At 42.1% G+C, this 24,618-nt stretch overlaps 3 protein-coding genes across 5 annotated transcripts in view; 1 reads left to right on the forward strand and 2 right to left on the reverse strand.

Annotated features, from left to right (window-relative positions):
- The window catches only part of Calx (sodium/calcium exchanger 3), a 771,840-nt gene that overhangs the window by 642,420 nt on the left and 104,802 nt on the right, over positions 1 to 24,618 (forward strand). The gene's annotated exons all lie outside the window — the stretch shown is intronic.
- LOC135702936 (probable cytochrome P450 6a14) lies at positions 13,606 to 15,278 on the reverse strand. The gene is made up of 2 exons (XM_065223990.1): positions 14,174 to 15,278; positions 13,606 to 14,113 (listed from the first exon to the last, which is right to left on the reverse strand). Exons 1-2 carry the CDS (start codon positions 15,261 to 15,263, stop codon positions 13,698 to 13,700), a joined length of 1,506 nt encoding a protein of 501 aa, XP_065080062.1. The 5' UTR covers positions 15,264 to 15,278; the 3' UTR covers positions 13,606 to 13,697.
- On the reverse strand, positions 15,585 to 17,207 carry LOC135702935 (probable cytochrome P450 6a21). Its single transcript, XM_065223989.1, has 2 exons — positions 16,074 to 17,207; positions 15,585 to 16,016 (listed from the first exon to the last, which is right to left on the reverse strand). Exons 1-2 carry the CDS (start codon positions 17,182 to 17,184, stop codon positions 15,601 to 15,603), a joined length of 1,527 nt encoding a protein of 508 aa, XP_065080061.1. The 5' UTR covers positions 17,185 to 17,207; the 3' UTR covers positions 15,585 to 15,600.

Raw genomic sequence — 24,618 nt, forward strand, 5'->3', positions numbered from 1 at the left:
GCCGGGCACTCCTAAAAATAGATGATTTACATCTAACACCGCACCGCAACCCTGGCAGTAGGCCACACTGCCACTAAAACGAGGTCCATGAGTGAGCCGTGTATGACCAATCCTCAGCCAAGTCAGAACTATCTGATCTCGAGAATTGGGTACATCTATCCACTCTTGCGTAGTGTTCTTGATTCTACGCAGGAATTCATCACGGTTGTTATGCCAAGATACATTCCATGCGTATCGCGAGGTCTGCTTCACTCAGCGGGTAGCGTCACTATAGTGCACCGAAGTGACCTCTAGCTGAGCAAGACGACCCTGGTTAGCTAGTCTATCAGCAGCCTCATTCCCTGGTAAACCTGCGTGCCTAGGTACCCATAAAAAGGTCATGTTAGCGTACCGCTGCACCTCCAACAACCATGGGTGTCCAACCTGCCCATGCTCAAGGGCAGAAATACAACTCGCTGAGTCAGAGAATACAACGGCCTGAGACCCATTTGCTATCCTACAAGCTTGCAGAAGAGCATAGGCCTCAGCTGAGAAGATACCACAGAGACCGGATAACCGGCCGCAGCGGTTTATGGCCAGGCTTGCTGAAACTCCTCAAACTCACTGGAGGTTTTAAAACACTCTTGTCCTGTGAGTTTAGTCAGCCCTCACCTCGAGTGAGTGGCGGCAGGAATATAGAAGAAGTAAACAAAAACTCCTCGAGAGAGAGGGATAGTGAACTTCAGCGTGAGGATGATTTGACGTGCGTTGCGGTTTTCAAGACTCCGGGTGATTTTTTTGTTCGACGCAAGAAGCTCAGAGTTCACCCAAAGTGAGAGTAAGAAAACATGAATATGAATGGCAGCAAACCTCACTCTCATTTCATCCCACTTCGCTCACAAGCTCTGAAGCTCAGTGGAATGATTTGGTAGTAGGCATTTTACTTCTCAGAAAAATGCTACGCTCGGCTCATTTCAAACTAGCGAGCGAGGCTCCATCAAGCCTGCTTATGGCCTCCCCAGACACCCCATAACCAACTTCCTCGTCGATCAAAGAACCGTCCGTAAATAGCATGGGCCTTCTCTCGTATGAGGCAGCAACCTCCCTGAATGCAGATTTCGCCACATTCGCCCCGCACATAGCTTTAACCCTCCAATCAACTTGGGATGCTCCATGCCCGTTGCCACAGCCTAACGTGGAAAAATCTACCCCCGTTAAGTCGCTCCACCATCCTCTCGCCCTTGCAACCGTGGGCCTGTCATTGAGGATGGGATATCTTTCCAATAACCTCAGCGCCTTAATGGCCAGGTCTTCGGTTACAACATTCACCAAAGGTACCTTACCATTCTCCACCAACAGGGAAGCTATTGGTGAAGACCTCAGCGCTCCACTACAAATTCTGTACGCCTCATTGTAATGAGGTTCCAGAATCTCTTGCAGGAAGACACCACCCCTGCTCCACAATTCCGCTCCGTAAAGGATGCTAGGGACACCCAGAGCCCTAGCAACCTTGGTCAATTTACGACGAGAGGCTTCAGAAAAGCGACCATTTAGGGTCCGAAGGATATTCCACTTGCTGTTGACGTTATCCTTCACCAACTTGGCGTGCTTAACAAATCGGAGCTTTTTATCAATAGTCACACCAAACAGTTTCATCTCGCGCACGACCTTGACCGCATGCTCATCGATAGTAACGGAAGACAGACTCGGTCTGTGATGATGGCCAAAGCAGACGTGCAACAGTTTGGACTTCTCGGGGGAAATCACAAACCCAACACTATCTGCCCAGTCAACGACAGACTGAACTGCATCCTGCATTTTATGCCTAAACACCCTACCGTATTTACCAAACACGATGCGGGTAATATCATCGGCGTACACGATAATGCGTACATCCTTGGGAATGCGTTCAAACACTGAGTTCATCGCAATGAGAATGAGATGATAGACCTTTGTGGGATGCCATTCTCCAGCAACCTTTGGGTAGAGGTTACACCAGCGTTCAAAACTCGGAACCTACGGTTCTGTAGAAAGTTTTCTACGTAGTTGAACATACATCCTTGGAAGTCCTACTTGTTGAGGGCAGTCAAGATAGGAAGTTTCCATGTCATATCATAGCCTTGGGCAAATCGAGGGAGATTACATCAACATGCAAATCTTCCGACGAGGCCTTGCCCAATAAATGATCGAGCTCAGAGAAGGATGTCTCCGAACCATAGCCGCATCGAAATACGTATTGCTGTGGGTGGATCCGTCCTTGCCTCTCCAGCTCAGTTGACAGACGAAGATTAACCATCCGCTTGAGTGTTTTTCCCATGCAGCTCAGCAGGGTTATCGATCGATAACCATCCGTTTGGGTTCTATCCTTATCAGGTTTGGGCATCGGTATCACCAACCCTTCTTTCCACTCATCAAGTATCTGGCCTGAAAGCCATGCCTCGTTCATTGCGTCAAGAAGAGCCAATCGGTCGACAAGAGGTAATCCCCTAAACAGGGGATTCATGTTAGCGGTACTCCCCCTCAGCCAATGACTTTACACGCAGGAAGTCATCACTGTGATTGCTGTTTGCCGACACCTTGGCAAATTGATCAGCAAAGGCCTCACTGATCAGTTCTGGGTCTTTCGTGTAATCACCATTTAACTTAATCACCCTCTCAACATGTCTATTCTTACCACCGACAGACTTTCCTTTCGCCATAGCTCACCAGAGCTAGTGGTTTCCGATATGTTCGCAGTGAAAGCAGACCATGTATCCTGCTTTGCAGCTTTGATTACGCTTCTAGATTTAGATCGAGCGAGCTGAAACTCCCTCAATCTGTTGGCCCTAGAGAGATCATCAAGCTGCAACCTACGCAGCGCCCTTAGACATTTACGTCTAGCCTTAATCGCCGTATGAACTTCTGTCCCCCACCAAGGGACAGTTTTCATATCTCCCCTCCCTCCAGCCTTTGGGATGTGACGATGAGCGGCCTTACTCAAGATTTGGATCCAGTCACCTGGTCTAAGTATCATGTCATCACCAGGCAGTTGGCGACAGACTTCTTTGCCAAAGCCGTCTCAATCTGCCTTCACAAGGTTCCATCTAAGTCTTGTCACAGTAGACGGAAGGTCTACAGCCTGTGACAATGAAATAGAGAAATGATCACTTCCGTGTAAGTCATCGGCAACCTGCCAGATAAACTGGCTGGCTACATCCCAAAAGGCTATGGCCATGTATAAGCTAACAACAGTCAGCTTATACGGAAACTGAATGGTGACCGCGGTGGCCTCCAGTTCAGTATCCAACTGCTCTACCTTATTTGGTATATCGTCTCTAACAACCAATCCAGTGCCGTGGATGTAGGCGTTAATGTGAGGCTTGATATACCACTTATATCTACCACCGAGATAGTTTGGGGGTAGATCTGCTACCTTGACCATCGTTTCCTGGAGGGCGATGACACAAGGGTTCAGTTTCTTAGTCAAAAGTTGGATCTCAGATAACTTTGATCGCAACCCATGGACATTCCATTGCAGTATTACGTTCGATGGCTCTTTACCATTCTGTTGTGGGACATTAGACATGGTAACTACTTATTACCGGTAACAGCATCGCTTTCGCGCTCCGATACCGAGTCAATAGGGGGAGAAGGTGCTATGTTTTCTCCTTTTTTACGGCTCTTATGGCCACGAGTGTCCTCGAGGCCGGCAGTCTGTTTCCTTTTCCGGCAGGTCATGGGAACAGTAACCTCGCTCTCACCGGAATCGAGGTTAACGCCTACTCTTTCGAGTTGTCCAACAAGGGAAGCACATTCCATCTCAAGGCGAGTCTTCGACGCCTTGAGCTGTTTAATCTTTCCCTTGCCAAGGGCGACCTCCTTTCGTAGGCTTTCCACCAACTTTTCCAGGAGCTGTTTTTCCTTTTCGGTTGGTGTTTCGGCATCAGGCAAGGGGTCGGTGCCAACCTCTTGGGTTAGCACTTCACCCTCCCTACCAGTAGCCTTACCACTCGTAGCACCATCTCGCGCAATACCGGCAGGCGGACTAGCACCAACCCCAGTATTCTTGCACTGGGTACTACCATAGAGGTAACTCTAAGACAAGTAGGTCCCGAAGAAACGTGCTCAACTTTTTGGCTCACCTCTGGTACTATCTTCGGTCCCAAGCTTGTCGAATCACCCCTCGAAACATAGGAAAAACCAATAACCCCTCATTTTATCTGTCAAACTTTCATAGCGAATCAAAACAAACATTGCGTAGTACTAGAATTTCGACTAGAATAGGGTACGTTAATCGTTTGCTTGGGACCAATAGGCTACTAAAGTGGTGAGCCAATTTAAAATCGTTAGTTTCGTATTGATTGTTGGTAGTACTCTTTTTGCCGGTCTTGGCACCCTTAGCAGGCGGAGCTCCATCTGTCCCTTTGCCGTGAGGGATAGATTTCGCAGCTCCCTGCTTTGACTTCTTCTTCTTCTTCTTCTTCTTCTTCTTATTCTTATTCTTCTTATTCTTCTTCTTCTTCTTCTTAACTTTGGGAGGTAAAAAAAGCGCCTGAGAACTCTTACCAGAGTCCACAGGCACAGTCCTAGCAAACTCTGCATACGACATTCCACCCTTCTCCGCGCTATAAACCCTCTTGGCATCCCCAAAGTGTCTCCTTGGTTGGTCTTAATACGCAGTATATCAGCCTCCTTCACGTAGGTAGGGCACCTACGGTTAGTAAGCTGATGATTTCCTCGACAATTGGAGCAGAAGGCCTTTGCTCCACATTTCGCGGCAACCGAGTGGACCCCTGAACAGACCCTGCACCTGGTCTTGTTCTTGCAACCTGCGCGACCATGACCATACCAATAGCAGTTGTAACACTGCAAGGGCAAGGCGTAGTACGCTCGGATCCTAATACTGAGGAGACCAAACTTAACCGTTTCCGGAAAGCTGGTCCCCTCGAAAGTCAACACCACGGATGAGATGTTAACCTTCCCCTTGCCACTACCCTTACAAATTCTGTGGACATCTATTACACCTTTTGTAGCAAAATGCTGCATCAGAATCTGCTCCGATTCGTTGATGATATCCACACTAGATATCACGCAACGAATTTCGTTCAATGTAGGGTGTGCAGTAGACTGATGCAAATTTTGACTTTTTCGCTCCACAGTGCTTAAATGGTTTCAAATCGGGTCCTGATTAGCCTCCCAAAGTTACAACTCATTTGGTTAGAAACAGACTTCGCACAAGCCATTTGAAGTTTACATGTAAATTACTATGAGAAATCTCAACTTTTTGTTCATTGCCTTCTAGTCCTTTTCCATAATAAGCTGCGAAACAGTTCGATAGCTATTCTTATAGAAAATTTTCTCAGCTAAAATTTTGCAGAAGATCGTTTCTATGTAAAATGAGACAGAAAAAAGTTATTAATTATTTAAGAGATTGGAAAACTTATGACATGATCAAGCAGCTGCTATGTAGGCAACACTGTATTTTGCAGTGTGACATAGTAGCCATGATTTGTGTGTCCTATTCAACGCCCCAGAAACACCAATGTTGCCTGCTGAGCAGTTGATTGATGATGATCATAAGACATCAGCGCATTGAACCATTGATAACTTTCGATCCTTGCATTTAATCAAAAAGTGGTCTTGAACAAAGTTGTAGCTGGGAAAATTTCCTACAAGCACAGTTGAAAGCTTTTGAAGCAGACCGATATGATGAATTATTAGATAAACATGAACAAAAATCTTGGTTTCACCATAGTAATTCCCATACAAATTTCAAATGGTTTGTGCCATCTCAGTTTCTCACCAAATGGGTTCAAACTTTGAGAGGTTAGTCAGGATCCGATTTGGAATCGTTTATGTATTGTGGAGTGAAAATTTCAAATTTTGCATCACTCTAGTGTGCACCCACCCGAACCTTGAACCCTCCACTTAGTTCAGTGATCTGTTTAAGCTTTTCAGCATCAGCAAGATCACTGACCTCTAGAATGTAGCGCGGTATGCCCAGCAAAACGCTTAACCGCTAAAGTCACATCGAGATGGTTCCACACTACCTTCTTCCCTCCATCGATTGCCTCCACGAGGAGGAGAACAATCGTTCTGCTACGTTTATTTTTCGCCAGGGTCCATCGACCCTCACAATAGCTGATTTTATTATTCATTAAATCAACTCCCAATGTAAACCCTTGGGGAAAAATATAGGACAGTGCCTCACCCCTGTCACACTGAACGGAAACACATAAGACGGGAGGTTCCATCTGCCAGCCCGAATCGCTCCGTTGCTTCCAACGTGGACGCTAGAAGTAGGTCCATACACTCTACCTACAGAATGCATTATTCCTGAACAAACTTTAGCCACACGAAATCCACTATCTACAATTGTTTAAAGCCCGGTAGACAACTGACTGCCGCCAGAAAGGCTGAGCACGGTAATCGGATGGGCCTAAGACGTGACTAGGTCCCATCCTGCACACACTCAAAACCTTCGGACTCCCCCGTTCTTGTTCGCTTTACTCGCTACAACGCATCATAGCCAGCAACCCCACCGAGTACCGCGTGGAGGTAAGAATCGGAGTTCAGATGCACAGAGAACACAAGTCGCCGATCGTCTGGCAGAGCCCGACAACCATTGAGGAGCGCTATTATGCACCTGTTTTGCCCAGCTCGGAGTCGGTGGGATATTTCTGAGGCATACAAATCTCTGGTCACGTCTTCCTTTGGAAGGGAAGTAAAGCCGTTGGATGGCAATCGATGTCCGTCGGTGATTGGCACTAGATTGCGGAACAGAGACCGACGTTAACTAAAGGAAATCTACTGGAGGTGGTGTTCTCGTGGCAGTTCGTTCCGGGTTAAAGGCGAGAGCTATTGAAAACGTCTTGTGGAACTGTGTGGAACAAGTTTGGGTGGCCGTAGAACTGAGCGATCGCACACTGTATCTATGTGCGGTGTATATTGCACCTGACCGGGTTCGTGACAACGAACTTATCGATACCCATTGCCGGTCCGTTTTTACCATAATGGAGAGTGCGACACCAACTGATGAGATAATCGTTCTGGGTGCCTTCAATCTACCCGGTGTTTCCTGGAAACCATCTTACAGCGGCTTTCTCTACCCAGACCCTGTACACTCTGTATTTCATACAGGATCAGTTAGCCTTCTCGACTGCTATAGTACAGCAACTATATCTCAAATAAACCACGTAGTCAACGAAAACAACCGTAGCCTGGACCTCTGCTTCGTTAGCGTTCAGGACACCGCTCCTTTCATCTCCACGGCACCTTCTCCACTAGTAAAGCAAGTATATCATCACCCTCCCTTGGTTGTCACTGTTGCTGACAATCACGATCGGGTCTTTGACGACATTTCCACGACCGTGTCATACGATTTCCGGAAAGCCGATCACCGTAGTATCGTCAACGTGCTATCTAGTATAGATTGGGAGAGCATCCTCGATCCTGATAATGTTGAAACCGCTGCGCAAACGTTTTCACATGTCTTGGCTTATGTCATTGACAGGCACGTTCCGAAAAGAGTTCACCGTAAAATTTCTCATCCTCCCTGGCAGACGAGTGAACTGCGTAGGTTGAAGTCGACCAAGAGAGCTGCATTAAGAAAATTCACTAAGTATCGTACGCTTTCGCTGAAACGTCACTACGTTAGGCTCAATTATGAGTTCAAGCGAGTTAGCCGTCGATGCTATTCGCGATATCAACGAGGGATTCAGAGGAAACTCAAGTCGCACCCGAAGTCATTCTGGAATTACGTAAATGAGCAGCGCAAGGAATCCGGCCTACCTTCTTCAATGGTGTTGAATGGAGCAGTTGCTTCCACTCCTCAGCAGATCTGTCGCTTGTTTTCTGAGAAGTTCGCCAGTGTTTTCACGAATGAGGGATTAACTGACGAACACGTTACCCTAGCAGCTAGTAATGTTCCACTGTACGGTCAAACACTGGGTGCGATGGATGTCAACGTCGAGATGATTTCCACTGCCGCATCACAACTCAAGTCGTCCTTCAATCCAGGACCCGATGGCGTTCCATTCGTATTCCTGAAAAAGCATATCGCCGAAAAAGGGGCGTGGACAATTATCGTGGAATTACGTCGTTGAGCGCAGTTTCGAAGTTATTCGAGTTAGTCATCATGGAGCCTCTACTCTCTCATTGTAAGCAGTATCTAAGTGGTGATCAACACGGCTTCACTTCCGGTCGTTCTACTTCCACAAATCTGCTGTGTTTGACATCGTATCTTACGGAAAGCATGGCAGAGAGGACTCAAACAGACGTCATATACACCGACTTGTCAGCTACCTTCGATAAGCTAAACCATGTCATCGCGATTGCCAAGTTGCATAGACTTGGGGTCAGCGGCAACCTCTTGCGATGGTTTCGTTCATATCTCACTGATCGGCAACTGATGGTTGCCATTGATGACAACCGGTCCAATATCTATCTAGCTACGTCAGGAATATGTACCTCAAGGAAGTCACCTCGGACCTTTGATTTTCTTACTCTACTTCAATGACGTGAACTTGGTCATCGAAGGCCCACGACTATCGTATGCAGACGATCTTAAAATCTACCTACGAATCCACTCGATTGATGACTGTCACTTCCTTCAACGTCAGTTCGAAGCCTTTGCCAGCTGGTGTAATTTGAACCAAATGGTGGTTAACCCCACTAAGTGTTCAGTGATCACTTTTACTCGGAAGAAAGAACCAATCACATTTGAATACAAACTTATCGGCACTGTAATCGACCGTGTGAACCATGTGAAAGATCTGGGTGTTATTCTAGATTCTCAACTTACGTACAAGCAGCACATCTCGTACGTTGTCGACAAGGCGTCTAGGACATTGGGATTTATCTTCAGGATAGCAAAGAATTTCTCCGATATCTACTGTTTGAAGTCACTGTACTGTTCCTTGGTGCGATCCATTCTGGAATATTGTTCTACGGTCTGAAGTCCAAACTACAACAATGGTGCTGAGAGAGTTGAGTCCGTTCAACGCCGTTTTCTTCGATTCGCTCTGCGGAAGCTGCCTTGGAGAGACCCATTTCATCTGCCCAGCTATGAAAGTCGTTGCCAGCTGATTGATCTGGAGCCTCTCCGTACTAGAAGAGACACCTCTAGGGCCCTGTTCATTGCGGACACTTTACAAGGTAGAATTGATTGCAGTGCAATCTTGGGGCAAGTCAACATTAACGTCCAACCCCGTGCGCTACGTAACAACGTTATGCTGAGATTGCCACTTCAGCGCACAAACTATGGCATGAACGGTACAATAGGTGGGCTGCAACGAGTGTTCAATCGAGTCTCGGGCATCTTCGATTTCCATATGCCTCGACAGCTGCTACGAAGATACTTCTCATCGTTCTTTTCTGGCACAGTTAACCGTGAATGATTGTGTGTTTTATTTATGTATTTTATTCTTAGTTTTTATTTTTTTGATTTACCTATATAAGTTACTTAAATCATCATTGGGGCTTTACACAGCCTGTTGATGCAGACAAATAAATAAATAAATAAATAAATGAAGAAGACTGTATTGTGTGGGAACTCCTAGCCTAGTCAGTAAAGGCACGGTATTACCAAGCTGGAGGCGGCGGGTTCAATTCCCGGACTTTCGGGTTGTAAATTTTCCACACAATATACAAACTCATGCATTGATATTGGCATTAAAAGCTCTTTATTGATAACAGTGGAAGTGCATTTTAGAACACTAAGTTGAGAGCATGCAATAAGCTAATATGAGATTAGCAATAAGCTTGAAATTCAAAGACGAAAATGAGACTGTATTGTGTGGAATTAATTGAAATTATTGTGTAGCTTCTTTAGAGTAGAGTGTCCGTTCGACTTTGGCAACACGTCTCCAATGTATTCAATAAGATTGTGCTCTGCAGATTTCTTAGATTGTCCGGATAATTGTGAAGCTTTGAACGTAAATCAGGTTTGCAAGTTTTAAAATTAGTGGAATGTTAAGAAGTCAAAAAATCATGTGTTGCCAGTACTGTAACAATAAAAGGCCATTGATCTATTAATGGGACTTCTAAAAAAGGGTATTATTTTGTTTATGTTTTTAGAACATTAGAATAAATGCTATCAATTCAGGTTTTCAGTATGTTATTACGCAACATTTTAGCTTTATTTTTTTTTTAATTTTTAGCCCGAAATATTATTATTTCTTCACTATTGGCAGCCCTGCAACCAGACAGATTGCAGGCGATGTTTTTGTCGATTGCGGGACGGCGTTGTCAGCACTGAAACTTCGGAGAAAAGAGATAATTAGTGTTTTGAGTTCTTCATTTGCACTGAAACCACCGACGAACCGACGTGCCATCTCATAGAAGCTACATTCAAATTCTTCCCCTAGATGCCATATTTAAAAAAAATAGTTAAACACTACCGCCATCCACTCATCCGATCGCGTCATATCGTGAGTGTTTGTTATCGCGACATCAAAAATCGCGAAGGGACTGATATTGCGGAGTTCATTTTAATGGCACGAATTATTTATGAGAAAAAATATCACGATTTCTTTTCATCGTGTATATACAGAGAAGTGATGCCAACATTCCAGTTTAAACTGGATTTTATCAGTTTTTTTGGGACGCATCCAGGCAAACATTTAAAGTTTGAAATCTTCCAGTTCTTTTAGAATTCATCCAATTTTAGCCAGTTTTCCATTATTAATAGCCACATATTTTAAAGCGTGATTACCAGTACAGAATGATGAAGATGCTTGCACTTTAAACTCTTACATACATTGAAATTGAAATCTGGAAAACCATGGGCGGTCAATCATGCTCATGCTCATGCTCATGCTATTGGAATTGAAATCTAGAAATGCAGTATTTAATTCAAATAAAATATTGCAATTTAATTCTACAAAATTCGTGGCGATGCTACGATCAAGCTCGCTTGAGCTTAAGAACTTGGAACAAATCAGTAACTTTCAGAACAATGGAACGATCTCAAATATTTCCGTCAATTATGTACCTATATTGTTTTTCTACCAGTATTATTTCAAATTAGCGGGGCTTGTTATGCCTTCGCAATCTTATCTTGTTAATTTATTCAATGAAATTGAAGTAACATTTTAGCTGGTTCTTATGCAAGGCGTCTACTTATTTTGCTAAATGACCTTTCCTGAGATTTCCAGGTTTTTCCAGAACTTTTCAGATAATTTCCACGTTTATAAGAAAGCTGATTTCTAATTGCGTTCGTTAAAAAACATGTTATTTTTCCAACAACTTTATTTCCACAAACGATTTCAAGGGGTCTGATGGAATGTCATTATCGGTGTCATTCCTTAATTTTTTTTGCTAAGGAATCCAATTTTTACTGACAAAGGGGCGCGCCTTTGGAGGGTGTTTCAACACTCCGAAGGGTATAAATAGCGGGACCTTTCAATTAGAGTCGAACCTTGCGATCAATTCAAGAACACCAGAACAGTAAAAAAATCGAATATTTCATCATTCCTCAATAGTGATGGCTAATACGACATGCACTAAACTAAGGACACGGGATATAGTACAATAGATCAAATTACTGGTCGCAGTAGTTTTATGTCCCGAACAGAGGAAAAAATATATATAATTCTGGAATGTCCTAAGGAATTCTGAGTTGAATTTAAATGAATTTCTGGGAAGAAGAACGAAAATTCTGAAATGGATTCCTAAGTAATTCATAAAATGATTTCATAAAGATTGTGAAAAGAACCTGATAGAGAACTGCTACGTGACAGAAATTTTGACGTACACTTCGTCTAACGGGAAGGTACAAGGGGCAAATCGGAAATCTATAATTGCGGCCGTCACAAAAAGGTGTTACGATTTGAATGCTTGAAGCGTTGTCATTTATAGATGAAATTAAAATCCAAATACACCAATCGGTCGGAAATAACTCTACAAATTTGATGAAATAAATACTTTTACAATTTTCCATAAAACAAACGTTTGAAAAATTTAGCGATAAAAAGTGACAATTTTATCATAAAAAAAAAAACGTTTTCCCTAATCCAGTCGTCATGATGCTTGATGCTTGAACCTGTACAATTAAAAAATAATGCTGCTGTCGTTGCTCCTCTCCAAAATAGATCTCTTTCTCTCTTCTCCACCGAGGGGGACGACTCTATCTACCATGCAAAAAAGATTGTGTTTTGCTGTGGCTAGCTGCGCGCACGCTGAGTAGATAGAAAGAAGATTGATGACGATTCTGAAGATTTCCTGCAAAAAATTGATGAGCGATGCAAGTAGATGTGACAAATGAAAGAAGATTGTTCGAAGATTGATTCGCTAGTGTGAGATTTGTTGACCATCTAAACTTGAGATTTAGATGTGTCGCCCCCCTCGTTCTCCACCAAGTAAAAGTTAGTGACACTCCGTCTAAAATACAACAACATTTTCGCACTCTCCGCTCAGAAAAATACAATAATTACTTTCACATTTATACCGACGGATCTGTATCTAATGATGATGATGGTTCGATCTCTTCCCTCTACAGAGCTGGATGAGTTATCTCTAAGATAATTAAATATAAACATTTTAACCTGATTTGCTAACAAAATCAAATGACAAGGTCGGCTACGGTATCACTAGCGAATCAAACAACATAAGTTCCTCCCTCCCTTCATTCTGTTCCAAGTTTAGTGCTGAAACTTACGCTCTCATGAGAGCTTTCAACTTGAATTCCCCCCGATCCGATAAACCAATTGTCATCTTTAGCGACTCGGTCTTTAGTTGTCTTCGCGAGCTCCAATTCCACAAAACACCCTTGGCTCATAACAGCAGAAATATATTCGCTAACCAATAATGTCTCTTTCTGCTGGCTACCAGGTCACCCTGGTATCCTCGGAAATGAGTAGGCAGACAGACTGGAATGTTTTAAATTCTGGTCTTCAGATGCTACAATCACCGGTCAGCGCTCGTATTTTTTATCATTTACCGTGGAGACGTAATTTATGATCAGCCAGTCCCTTTCAAATTATCTCATTATTTATGAACGGCCCTTAAATTTGAAATAACGTTTCGCATTCATCTAGTGATGTCCGATTTTTTCCGTCTCCGTCGATCTTGTTTTCCGTACTGAGTACCAATGCTACCAACGTCAGGGAGGCAGCTCACACACCTGAACCTACCTATCGACCCATCAAGTCATATACCGAGGACCAACGGTTTTTCTTCCCTTCCGAAGGAAGGTGTGATCAGAGAATGTATGCCTCAGAAAATCCCAACGGCGCCGACTGGGAATGTCAAGTAAGCATTAACCTCTCCATAGGATCATCTCCCATAGTTTCAAACATGTTCTGCAGTATCATTGGAGTAAAAATAACAGCACAACGATCAATAAATAACCGAATAGTTATTAATCATCGAGTACTAACATAATATGGGACAACAAATTTCATAAAAATCGGAGAAGGTCGATTCAAAAATTCAACTTTTTTACCGCCAATTTGACCTTTGACCATTTGTCCTTCCGACTTTCGTCCTTCAACGTTTTGTCATTCAACCATCTGTCTTTCGACGTTTTGTCATACAATCGGTAATGTGGTATAAAATAACCCTAGAACAAATAAATTCCGTCGCTTCGGCCTAGATACAACAATCGATAACAAGAAACTCCTTTTACGGATATCTTACCAAAACAATGAACCTCCGTAGATTAAAATTTGAGTTTATTCACTATCTCGTAATCCTGGTTATCAATACTCATATATGAAGACAGCACAAATTCCACTGCCCTAAATCCTCTCTATCAGCAGTGGCACCCCGCCCAGCGGTGCCGGAATGCCCGACTTTGGATCCACCACCAAACGAGACGGCGTATTATCGCTGGGTCTCACTCGAAACTGCCGCAGCACCGTTATCAGTCCCACTCGTGTTTGCATCAGCCCAAATCTCATTCCAATACAGTTACGTGGACCTTCACCGAACGGTAAAAATACGAACGGGTGCCGACTGGTGCGGTTTTCGGCATTGAAGCGCTCCGGATCGAAACGCTCCGGTTCCGGGTAGTACTCCGGATCGTGGTGAATAGCGAAGGTGGGGATGAACACCAGTGTTCCTTCGGGAATCTTCAGATCCGAGTCAGAGATTTGATAGTTTTTGGACGCGGTACGCAGCAGCGCATCCACCGGTGGGTACTTGCGAAGGGTTTCTGAAAAATTCGAACGATTTGAGTTTGGGTTGATTAGTGGGAGAATTGTTTTAAACTTACCATCGATCACCATGTTCAAATACTCAACTGAAGACACCGACTCGTACGTCAATGGGCCATCTCCACAAGCTTTAGAAATTTCACCCCGCAGCTTTTCCTGAATATCCGGATTCATTGCCAGCTCGAATAAACAATTAACCATAGTTGTCGACGAGGTCTCGAATCCACCAAGAAAAAAGATAAACGATTGTGCCGTAATCTCATTCAGCGTCAGCCTCTCCTCCAGGTTCTCGCTGTTCTTCATCTGAATCAACAGATTCATGAAATCATTCCGCTGGACGTGATTCCTCTCCCTATGCTCAATCGTTTCCCGTACCATTTTCGTGAAGAACTGTTCCACTTCCGCTGGTGTAGCTTTGAGCTTCAATGCGGTAGCTACACCCTTGAAAGTCATCAGTACGATCATCCACAGAATCTGCCCCACGGATTGATCAAAAATCTTACGGGAGACTTCGCGGAACTGGCAGTGCGCGGCTCGCAAACTATTGCACTCGATTCCGAAGGCACACGAACCGATGACATCGGTTGTGAACCCGGCCAAAACGTTCTTCATTTCCTGTTCCACCGCTCCGTTTGCGGTATTCTCCAGCAGGAATTCCTTCAGGTCGTCCGCCACCCTGAGGATCGTGCCAAACATCATCTTCATCTTACCGGAAGTGAACGTCGGCGATAGCTTTGCCCTCAGTTGGCGCCATGCTTGCCCTTCCAAGGCAAATAAATGCCCTGACATGGGATCCGCTTCCGCATTATTGTAGATTCCTCGATCGTGAAAAAAGTTGAAATCCTTCACCAGAATCGTCTTGATCAAGTCTGGATCGACGACGATTGCTGATCGAATGATGAACAGAATCGTTCCACCGATCGACAGCTTCCGGGCTTTGAACTCTCGATACAGTCGCTGGTTAGTGTCCTGCATGTGCTCGGTTTGATTGCTATTCTTGTAGTCGCCATAAACCAGCTGGGCCCGTCCGGTACAAGGAAAGTTACGGTCCTTCCAGAAACTGCGCCGTTTGTCCAGGAACATGAACAGATAAGCGGCTAAGGCGAGCACCAGAGTGATGCCCACCGCTAGATAGAATTTTAATAGCATTCTGCTGGCCGCGGTACGGTCGGTTAATCGTGTTTGACTGAATGGCTAGTGGATGTGCACCGATGTCGACGTTCGTAGTGCTTTGCGTTATCTCGCACTAGGAATACGAGAGACGGAGAGTGAGAGAGTTTCGTAAATTCTCTCGAATCAAACGTGGGGCGCGGCGCGATGTTGATTGTATACAAGCTCAAGTTCAAGGTCGTTTCTCTGGTAATAACAATTCAGATTGGGTGCGTTGATTGATTAATCTAAATACTTAGTGCTCACTGAGAAATTTATATAGAACAATTCATGTGACTGCCCTAAATAGAAACTGTATCAACTTGATCGATATTACTCAAATTATATCGTATCGCAAGTAATTGCCACCCTCCGGTGATAACACGAACGACTTCACATCGAAAACCAACGACTCGGGTGTCTTCGGTGAAGGGGAAAACCTAAAGTTGCGCAGCACCGTGATCAATCCAATTTTGGTCTGCATAATGCCGAACCGAAGGCCTATGCAATTGCGGGGACCTTCCCCAAAGGGAAGAAACACGTAAGGATGACGTGATTGGACCGCCTCCGGAAGGAATCGATCCGGATCGAAAACTTCCGGTTCCGGGTAGAACTCCGGATCGTGATGCAATGCGTACACGGGAATCGCAGTCATGGTATCCTTCGGAAGGACGTGGCTCGTTCCCGGCACCGTGTAGTCCGAGGTTGGCACGCGGGACAGACTTTCAATAGGTGGATACTTCCTTAGGGTTTCTGAAAATAAGACGAAATTGTGAGTACTATGCCAGCAACACAATCCGAAGGTCTTACCGTTTATAACATTATCCAAATATGGAAGTCCCATCACCATTTCGTACGTTACTCGCCCACCATTTGCAGCAACCGCCTCCTGGATGTCTTCCCTCAAACGATCCTGGATGTCCACATTTTTCGCAAGCTCATAAAGACAGAAGTTCATCGTCGTCGACGATGTCTCATAGCCAGCAATGAAAAACACAAAACACTGCGCAGCCAGTTCATCCATCGTCAAACCCCTTTTGCCAAGCTCCTCTTTTTCTTCTACCATGTCCTCCAACCGGCCCTTATTCTTAAGCTGCAGAAGCAAGTTCATAAAATCATTCCTCTTCACATTGTTCTTCTCCCGGAACTCCACCGTCTCCCGAATCAATCCCATGAAGAACTTCTCCACTCCCGGATCGGTCAACTTAATTCCCAAAGTTCTGCTCAAATCCTTGAACAGTGACGCAAATATAAACTTCACGATCGAAAACAAGTTCTGCTCGAAAACCTTCTTTCCATACTTCAAAAAGTCCGAATCTGGATTTTTCATCGTATTGCACTCGATTCCAAAGGCACACGTCCCTATGACATCGGTTGTAAATCGCGCCAGCACTTCCTTCATCTCCACCACCGGTTCCCGCTCGTGATTCTGCACCATATACTGCCGCAGCTCTTCCGCCACATCCAAAATCGTTCCGAACATGACCTTCATTCGTCCGGACGTGAACGTCGGCGTCAGCATCTGCCTCAGTACCCTCCACTGCAATCCCTCCAGCAGAAACAACTGTCCCGACAGTGGATCATCTTTTGGATTGTTGAAAATCCCACGATCATGGAAAACGTTGAAATCGCGCACCAGAATGGTCTTGACCAATTCCGGATCGACAACCATCACCGCCGGTACGGCAAAGAAGCTGAACCCACCGAATGGCTCCCCGCGGGACTTGAAGTGCTGGTACAGTCCCTGGTTCACGTAGGCGGCATGCGTGTCGGTGACTTGACCTTTGACGTGACCGAACAAAAATTTCGGATTTGGAGCACACGGGATACCACGATCGGTCCAAAAGCGATGCCGACTTCGGATGTAGAGGACGGCGGCCGTCAGCAGCAGGACGATGCCCGCGAACACAAAGCTTAACATTTTACAACGACGCCTCTGCTCGTAGTGAGCGAATCGAATTGACTAACGGCGTTGTTTGCTTCGCTGATTAGGTCCCACCCAACAGCGTACACAGCTACGTCATTGGCGGGAGTTGTTTGTGGGAGAAGATACTAGTGGTGGTATCTAATCTGTTCAGCGGGTGGTCAAGCACCACCACTACAACCAGCATTCGGGGCACTGAGCAGAGCGATCGAATTAAATATGATGTCAGGTTGTACAATCCCGAATAAAAAATTCGCATAATCTGGCTGATGAAAGGCAACAACATGTGCAAAGTTCGGTGTAACTTTTGAATACTTTAACACTCGATGAGTTGATGTAGTATGTGACCAGTGCTAAATATCTTTACAAGATTATATAGAAAGTGGTTGATTTGTAATAATTTCCTCAATATTGCGATGTTTTTTTTTCGGGCACTCATTTATTTGATTGGCCTTTTTGGTAATGGTTTCCGTTCTGAATATTATTTAATAGGCGCTTTTGTTATCTGGCACACCCGCATGAAGAACTTCTACAATAAACAATAATATTACGTAATTTACAAAGGGGAAATGGCTCTCATGTTGGTCAATGGATCAACAAATTGAGTCCATCGATAAGAATATCAAATTCTTTAAATTTTCTCAGAACAATGCGTCAGCTTGCACAAGACAAATGAATATTTTTGGTTGCTAGGGAAAAATTGTAGAAAAACACTTTCCTTCGAAATGTATGTACGGGCCCAATATAAGGAACACTTGGGCCGACATTAGGTGCATTAACCCTACCTAATACTTCAGCGGTCGAACGCATTTTTTTAATTGTTTTCAGCTTCCATATAATTTGAATCTGCGGCGTGAGTCAATTCTATTATGATAATAACACAGTGTTACACGACAAAATCAATCGGCTCATGGGCCAAATACATCCAAAGCCAATAAAATAGCAGACTCAAGAGTAACTTGTAATATTTTTGCGTAAAAGCCTAATTCCAATGTTCTTTAAAAAAAATGATTATGATTTTCAAGAGGTTTGCTAATAAAATGAACTTCAGCAGCGTTTCTCAATCTATCTAACTGATGACCCCTCCGGTTTCATTATTGTATTATTAGTTTTGTTAGTCATTTTCACAATGTTGATTAAATTGAAAAGCTAATTTGAAGTTTTGAAAGGAATTCTAAGCCGTGTTTACGTTTCACAGCCATTTTTTTTTTCAATTGAAATATTTTAATTAATTTAAACCATAACAATGTTCCCCCTTGTATAACTATAAATAACTTCAACTATAAAAGATTAAAAGAATTAAAAAAAGTAACACTATACTAAAAACGCCTTTAGAGAAGTTTCTTCAAATTTCAACCCTATAATAAAACCCTATAAAACCCTATATCAATGTATCAAAAACAACAAGTTTTCAATATAATTCCTGTATTTCCACCAGCTCATAATACAAGGCTGAATTTTTATATGCGGGTAAAATGAACATACAGTGGGGGTAATATGAACAGATGCTGGAGGTAAAACTGAACATGTAGTGGGGGCATAATGAACATACAGAGGGAGTAATTTGCTCCAGTGCGGGGGGTGTGGGGGGGGGGGGAAATTAACATTATTTTATATAGTTATCTTTCACCGATTACGTAAACTGTAAATCTACCATCACTTGAATCAGAAAAAGAATCACCACACAATTCGCATAAGGTATCTTCGCAACGTTCATCCGATATTTGAAATTTAACTCGTTTTTTATGTAGTTTTCGCCCTTTCTTGATCAACTTCATGGTTTTTATTGCCAGTCAACATCTTGCTCTCTTGCCGTGCGGATCTATTTGCTTTTTGCTTAAGGAAGTGTTACTACTACCTAAAGCTACAACAAATTTAAACAGCACTTTTCAGTGCTCAACCTGTAAAAATTTTCAACCTTGTTCAACTCCTCTCATTCCTCTTCGATCCTTGTTTGGACCCTACCCGAGGTAATCCTTCTTGGATATCGATTTGGAAAATTCCTCTTCGATCCTTCAGATTCTTATAGTAATCTGCTTGGAAGTCGATTTGGATAAAAATTTACTGCCGCCATGGCGCCTAAACGCAAAAGAAAGGGGCAAACTCTTGATCCCCCTTCTGATGAAATTAATTTGAGTAATCAATTTGATTTGCTGACGGATGATGAGATTGCTCCATCATCCAAGAAAAATTCTAGTAAACTTTCCCGGCTTAATGCCAAGAAGGAAAAGATTCCCCCTATTGTGATAACCACTTCCGATTTCCATGCTCTTCGCATGGAACTTTTGAATTTCGTGAAAGTTAAGTTTTCACTACAAATTGGACGTCGGGGTGAATGCCGTGTATTGGCTGAAACCTTGGACGGATTTAAATATCTTCTCAAGTATCTTACTGAGAAGAAGCACAATTTTTTTACTTACGACACCAAAACTGAACGTGTGTTCAGGGTTGTCATGAAAGGACTGCCCAGTGGTGAATCCCTGGATCAGATCAAAGATGAACTGGCAAAATTACTTGGAGTTGTGCCACTCCAAGTAATCAAAATGAAAATGAAATCCCGTCCTGGCGATTCGCGCAACGGGATTTCTAATGATTTTTATTTAGTTCACTTCAAGTCTAGTGAACTAAACAACCTTAAGGCCTTAGAAAAAGCTAGCCTTATGCTCCATGTCCGAGTGAAGTGGGAACACTTCAGGAAGACTGGAGGAAATTTCCAAAACCTCACTCAGTGCCGTAAGTGCCAGGGATGGGGTCACGGAACTAAAAATTGCTACATGCCTGCTAAATGCATGAATTGTGGTGATTCCTCTCACGCAAAGGACGACTGTCCTGTGAAGGAAGATCCTAGGAAATTTAAATGTTCAAATTGTGGTGAAAATCACAAATCCAATTTTTGGGAATGTAAGACTGGCAAAGCGATCCTACAATCTCGTTCTAACCGTCAGGTAGGAAACGCTCCACGTTTCCGACCAGGTACAAATTCCTCTGCTGTTAACAACGGTCAGCGAGGAACAAATTCTACATTCGTACCCGTAGGTACAAATATCACCCCTGCTTCAAATGTTTCATCTGTACCTACTCCCCTCGCTGCTAACAATGTTCACCGAGTTAATGGAGCTACCTTTGCTGCTATTGCAGCGGGTAGAAATCAAAATACTAACCAACGTTCTAACGGAAATTTTGACAATTTTGACTTAGGAAGCTTTACTGCCCCTAAAATGGAATTTTTACATAAATCATTAATTGACATGATTTCTGATATGCTTAAATCTAACTCCATGTTTGATGCTATTCAAACTGGAGTAAAATTTGCAAATAATATTGTCATGACTTTAAAATTCAGTAATGGATTTTAAAGCATTAAATATTGTAAATTGCAATGCTCGATCTCTTAAAGATAATGAAGACGAGCTATTTAATTTTTTGAGAGTTCATAACGTGCATATTGCCGTTATAACTGAAACGTTCCTTAAACCTGCCCATAAGGTTAAGAAGGACGCAAATTACTTGATTTATAGAAATGATCGTCTTGATGGACCCTGTGGTGGCGTTGCCATCATTATTCATAGACGAATCAAACATAAAATTCTTTCTTCATTTGAAACCAAAGTTTTTGAAACTTTGGGAGTTTCTGTTGAAACAAAATTTGAACAACTTACGTTTATAGCTGCCTATTTGCCATTCCAATGCGTAGGCCAGCAAAAGAATTTTCTCAAGGGTGACCTCCAGAAACTTACCCGTCATAGGTCTAAATTCTTCATTATTGGTGATTTTAATGCAAAACATCGCTCATGGAATAATGCTCAAAGCAATTCCAATGGTAATATTCTGTTTGATGATTGTTCTGCAGGTTATTACACTATTCAATATCCAAACAGCCCAACATGCTTTTCTTCTGCAAGAAATCCCTCCACTATTGATTTGGTCTTAACTGATTCATGTCAACTTTGTAGCCAATTGGTTACCCATGCTGACTTCGGTTCTGATCACCTTCCAGTAACTTTTGAAATATCCCATGAAATAATTTGTAATCCCAACAGCTCTACTTTCAATTACCATAGAGCTGATTGGGAGCAGTATCGAACATTTATGGAATATAACTTCGATCCAAACATTCCTTTGCAAACCAAAGATGAAATTAATTATGCTCTTGAATCTCTGACTACTTCTATAGTTGCAGCAAGAGCAGCCTCAGTACCAAAATGCGAGGTTAAATTCGATTCAATTATAATAGACGACGATCTTCAGCTCTTGATCCATCTTAAAAATGTCCGTAGGAGGCAATATCAAAGAACACGCGATCCTGCCATGAAGGTTATCTGGCGGGATTTGCAAAAACAAATTAAAAAACGATTCTCTGCCCTGAGGAACAAAACTTTTGAAAATAATATTTCTTAATTAGACCCGAGTTCCAAACCCTTTTGGAAACTCACAAATTTTTTGAAAAAAACCTCAAAAGCCTATTCCAGCGCTTAAAGAAGGTGGTAAAATTTTGATCACAAATTTGGAAAAAGCTCAGAAACTTGCTAAGCAATTCGAGAGTTCCCATAATTTCAGTTTGGGTCTTACTAGTCCTATTGAGAATCAGGTTGCTCGGGATTTTCTGAATATTTTGTCTCGGGAAAATATTTTTGATGATTCCTGGGGGACTGATTTGGACGAAGTAAGGTCTATAACTAAAAAGTTTCAAAATATGAAAGCTCCAGGTGATGATGGAATTTTCTATATCCTCATCAAAAAACTCCCAGAGAGTACCTTGTCTTTCTTGGTAAAATTATTTAACAGATGTTTCCATTTGGCATACTTTCCTGATAAATGGAAAAATGCAAAAGTTGTTCCAATTTTGAAGCCGGATAAAAATCCAGCTGAAGCTTCTAGCTACCGCCCAATAAGTTTGCTTTCTTCAATAAGTAAACTTTTTGAAAAGATAATTTTGAATAGAATGATGCTTCACATAAATACGAACTCAATTTTTGCAGATGAGCAGTTTGGATTTCGCCATGGGCATTCAACTACTCATCAACTCTTAAGAGTTACCAATTTAATTCGTTCAAACAAATCGGAAGGCCACTCAACTGGAGTTGCTCTTCTAGACATAGAAAAAGCATTCGACAGTGTTTGGCATGAAGGTTTGATTGCTAAATTGAAAAAGTTTAATTTTCCACTTTATATTATGAAATTAGTTCAAAATTATTTAACTGACAGAACTCTGCAGGTAAATTATCAAAATTCGAAATCTAATCGACTACCTGTTAGAGCAGGAGTTCCTCAGGGTAGCATTCTTGGGCCTATATTGTATAACATTTTCACTTCGGACCTCCCTGATTTGCCTCAGGGTTGCCACAAATCTTTGTTCGCTGATGACACAGGCATTTCCGCTAAAGGAAGAAGTCTTCGTGTTATTTGCAGCAGACTTCAGAAAAGTTTAGATATTTTCTCTTCTTATTTACAAAAATGGAAGATTTCTCCCAACGCTTCCAAAACTCAACTTATAATATTTCCACATAAGCCCAGGGCTTCCTTTTTGAAACCTAGTAGTAGTCACATAGTCACTATGAACGGAGTTCCAATTTCCTGGTCAAACCAAGTGAAATATCTTGGATTAATACTTGACCAAAAATTAACTTTTAAAGATCACATTGAGGGCATTCAAGCTAAATGTAACAAATATATTAAATGTTTGTATCCTCTTATAAACAGGAAATCCAAACTTTGCCTGACGAATAAACTTCTAATATTTAAACAAGTTTTTAGACCGGCCATGCTTTACGCTGTGCCAATATGGTCTTGTTGTTGCCTTACCAGGAAAAAAGCACTTCAAAGGATTCAGAACAAAATTCTGAAAATGATTTTGAAGTTGCCTCAATGGTACAGTACAACCGAAGTACATAGAATTTCGAACGTTGAGACTTTAGAACAAATGTCCAACAAAATAATTAATAATTTCAGGCAAAAATCGTTGCAATCCTCAATTGCAACGATTAATTCCCTTTATACTTAGATAAGATTTAGTTTTAGTTTTTAGTTTTAAGATATCAATTGTTATACTGACATGCAGGTTAAAAAAAACCTGTTTAAAATACTTAATTTCCAAGACATGAACAATGTAAAAACACTTAGGCTGGTACGTTACTGCAGTAACTGGAGCACCTAGGTTAAAAATGAAATGTAATTTATTTTGAATTTGGAACAAATAAAGAGTTAAAAAAAAAAGGAACATTATTTTATTTCAGGGAAGCTCAATATTGATCGAGAACCACTATATAATTTCAGGGCACTTTTTTGAAGCCCATGGTTTTGGAATTGTTATGGAAATTACATACAAAATCATGAAATTTAGTTCGTCAACTTTGCGGAAAATCAACGAGAAACGTAGAAGTGTAGCAAACTTTGTAGAAGTTTTGGGAATTTTGTAGCATTTTGAGGACCCGCGTGAAGCTTCATATAAGTGTAAGGAATTTTGAAAAAGTTCAGGGAATTTTGTAAAAGATACTTCAATAAACTTCTAAGAATTTCAGGGATCCTCACTTCAGTTTAGGAAATTTCGTTGCAGTTTGTCAGAGATCTTACTTAAAAATGCTCCATGAAGTTCTTTGAGGTTTTGAGAACTTCGTTAAATTTAAAGGAAGTGCAAAGATGTACAAGATCTTCGTAGAATTAAGAGAGATTGACAAAATATGAAATTTGGAATAAATTCAGGAAACTTCGTAGAAGTTGAGGAAATTTAGTAAAACTTAAGGGAATTTTCTAGATGTTCAGGAAACGTTGCAGAAGTTACAGGATTTTCAGACAGCAGGAATTATTCAAAAGATCTCCATATAGACAAAGATATTAGTAAAGTTCTCTGAATATTTTCCCAAGACTTCAGGTTGATCAAGTTCTGAGGATCTCCAACTGTTTAAAAATTCAATTTTCTTTCATGACTGTAGGTTGTTCAGGAAGTACCGTAATACCGTAAAGTTGATCACCGGGTTGAAATTGATCACAATGCGTTGCACTTTCAATTGTCACGTATAACATGGTCGGTAATAGATGTGATTTTGAATGAAATTTCCTACATTTAGGCGCAACTGTGCATTTGATACATCTTTTTGGCGTTTCTGATAAAAAACACTTTTCACACAAGGGTTTAAGCATCTGAATCGGATTCAGGGAACCCACATTTAATAAGAACAATTACTAGAAATGCACTGGGAAGCCATTTGAGGGGTTGATCAATTTCACCCCATACCGATATTTTCTAATTTCAGATTTTCTGAAAATTGTTAAATTTCCTGAAAATTAACAAAATATCCAATATTATAAGAAATCATGCAAGACGATGGAGCCCTCATAGCTACTGATTTAAATACCATTATTTTTTTTTTTCAATTTAGTTTATTGTAGACATTCATTTATTTACGTTAGATAGTGATCAATTTATACCGGATT

This window comes from Ochlerotatus camptorhynchus, unplaced genomic scaffold, assembly GCF_037179485.1.
Source record: "Ochlerotatus camptorhynchus isolate MF236.1 unplaced genomic scaffold, CSIRO-AGI_Acam_v1.1 ptg000203l, whole genome shotgun sequence".
Taxonomy (NCBI): domain Eukaryota; kingdom Metazoa; phylum Arthropoda; class Insecta; order Diptera; family Culicidae; genus Ochlerotatus; species Ochlerotatus camptorhynchus.

Coding starts and splice junctions, on each gene's coding strand:
- LOC135702936 (XM_065223990.1), bottom strand. CDS start 15,263: ATGCTATTAAAATTCTATCTAGCGGTGGGCATCACTCTGGTGCTCGCC. Junction 14,114..14,173: donor TTTGAACATGGTGATCGATG/GTAAGTTTAAAA, acceptor CGAATTTTTCAG/AAACCCTTCGCAAGTACCCA.
- LOC135702935 (XM_065223989.1), bottom strand. CDS start 17,184: ATGTTAAGCTTTGTGTTCGCGGGCATCGTCCTGCTGCTGACGGCCGCC. Junction 16,017..16,073: donor TTTGGATAATGTTATAAACG/GTAAGACCTTCG, acceptor TCTTATTTTCAG/AAACCCTAAGGAAGTATCCA.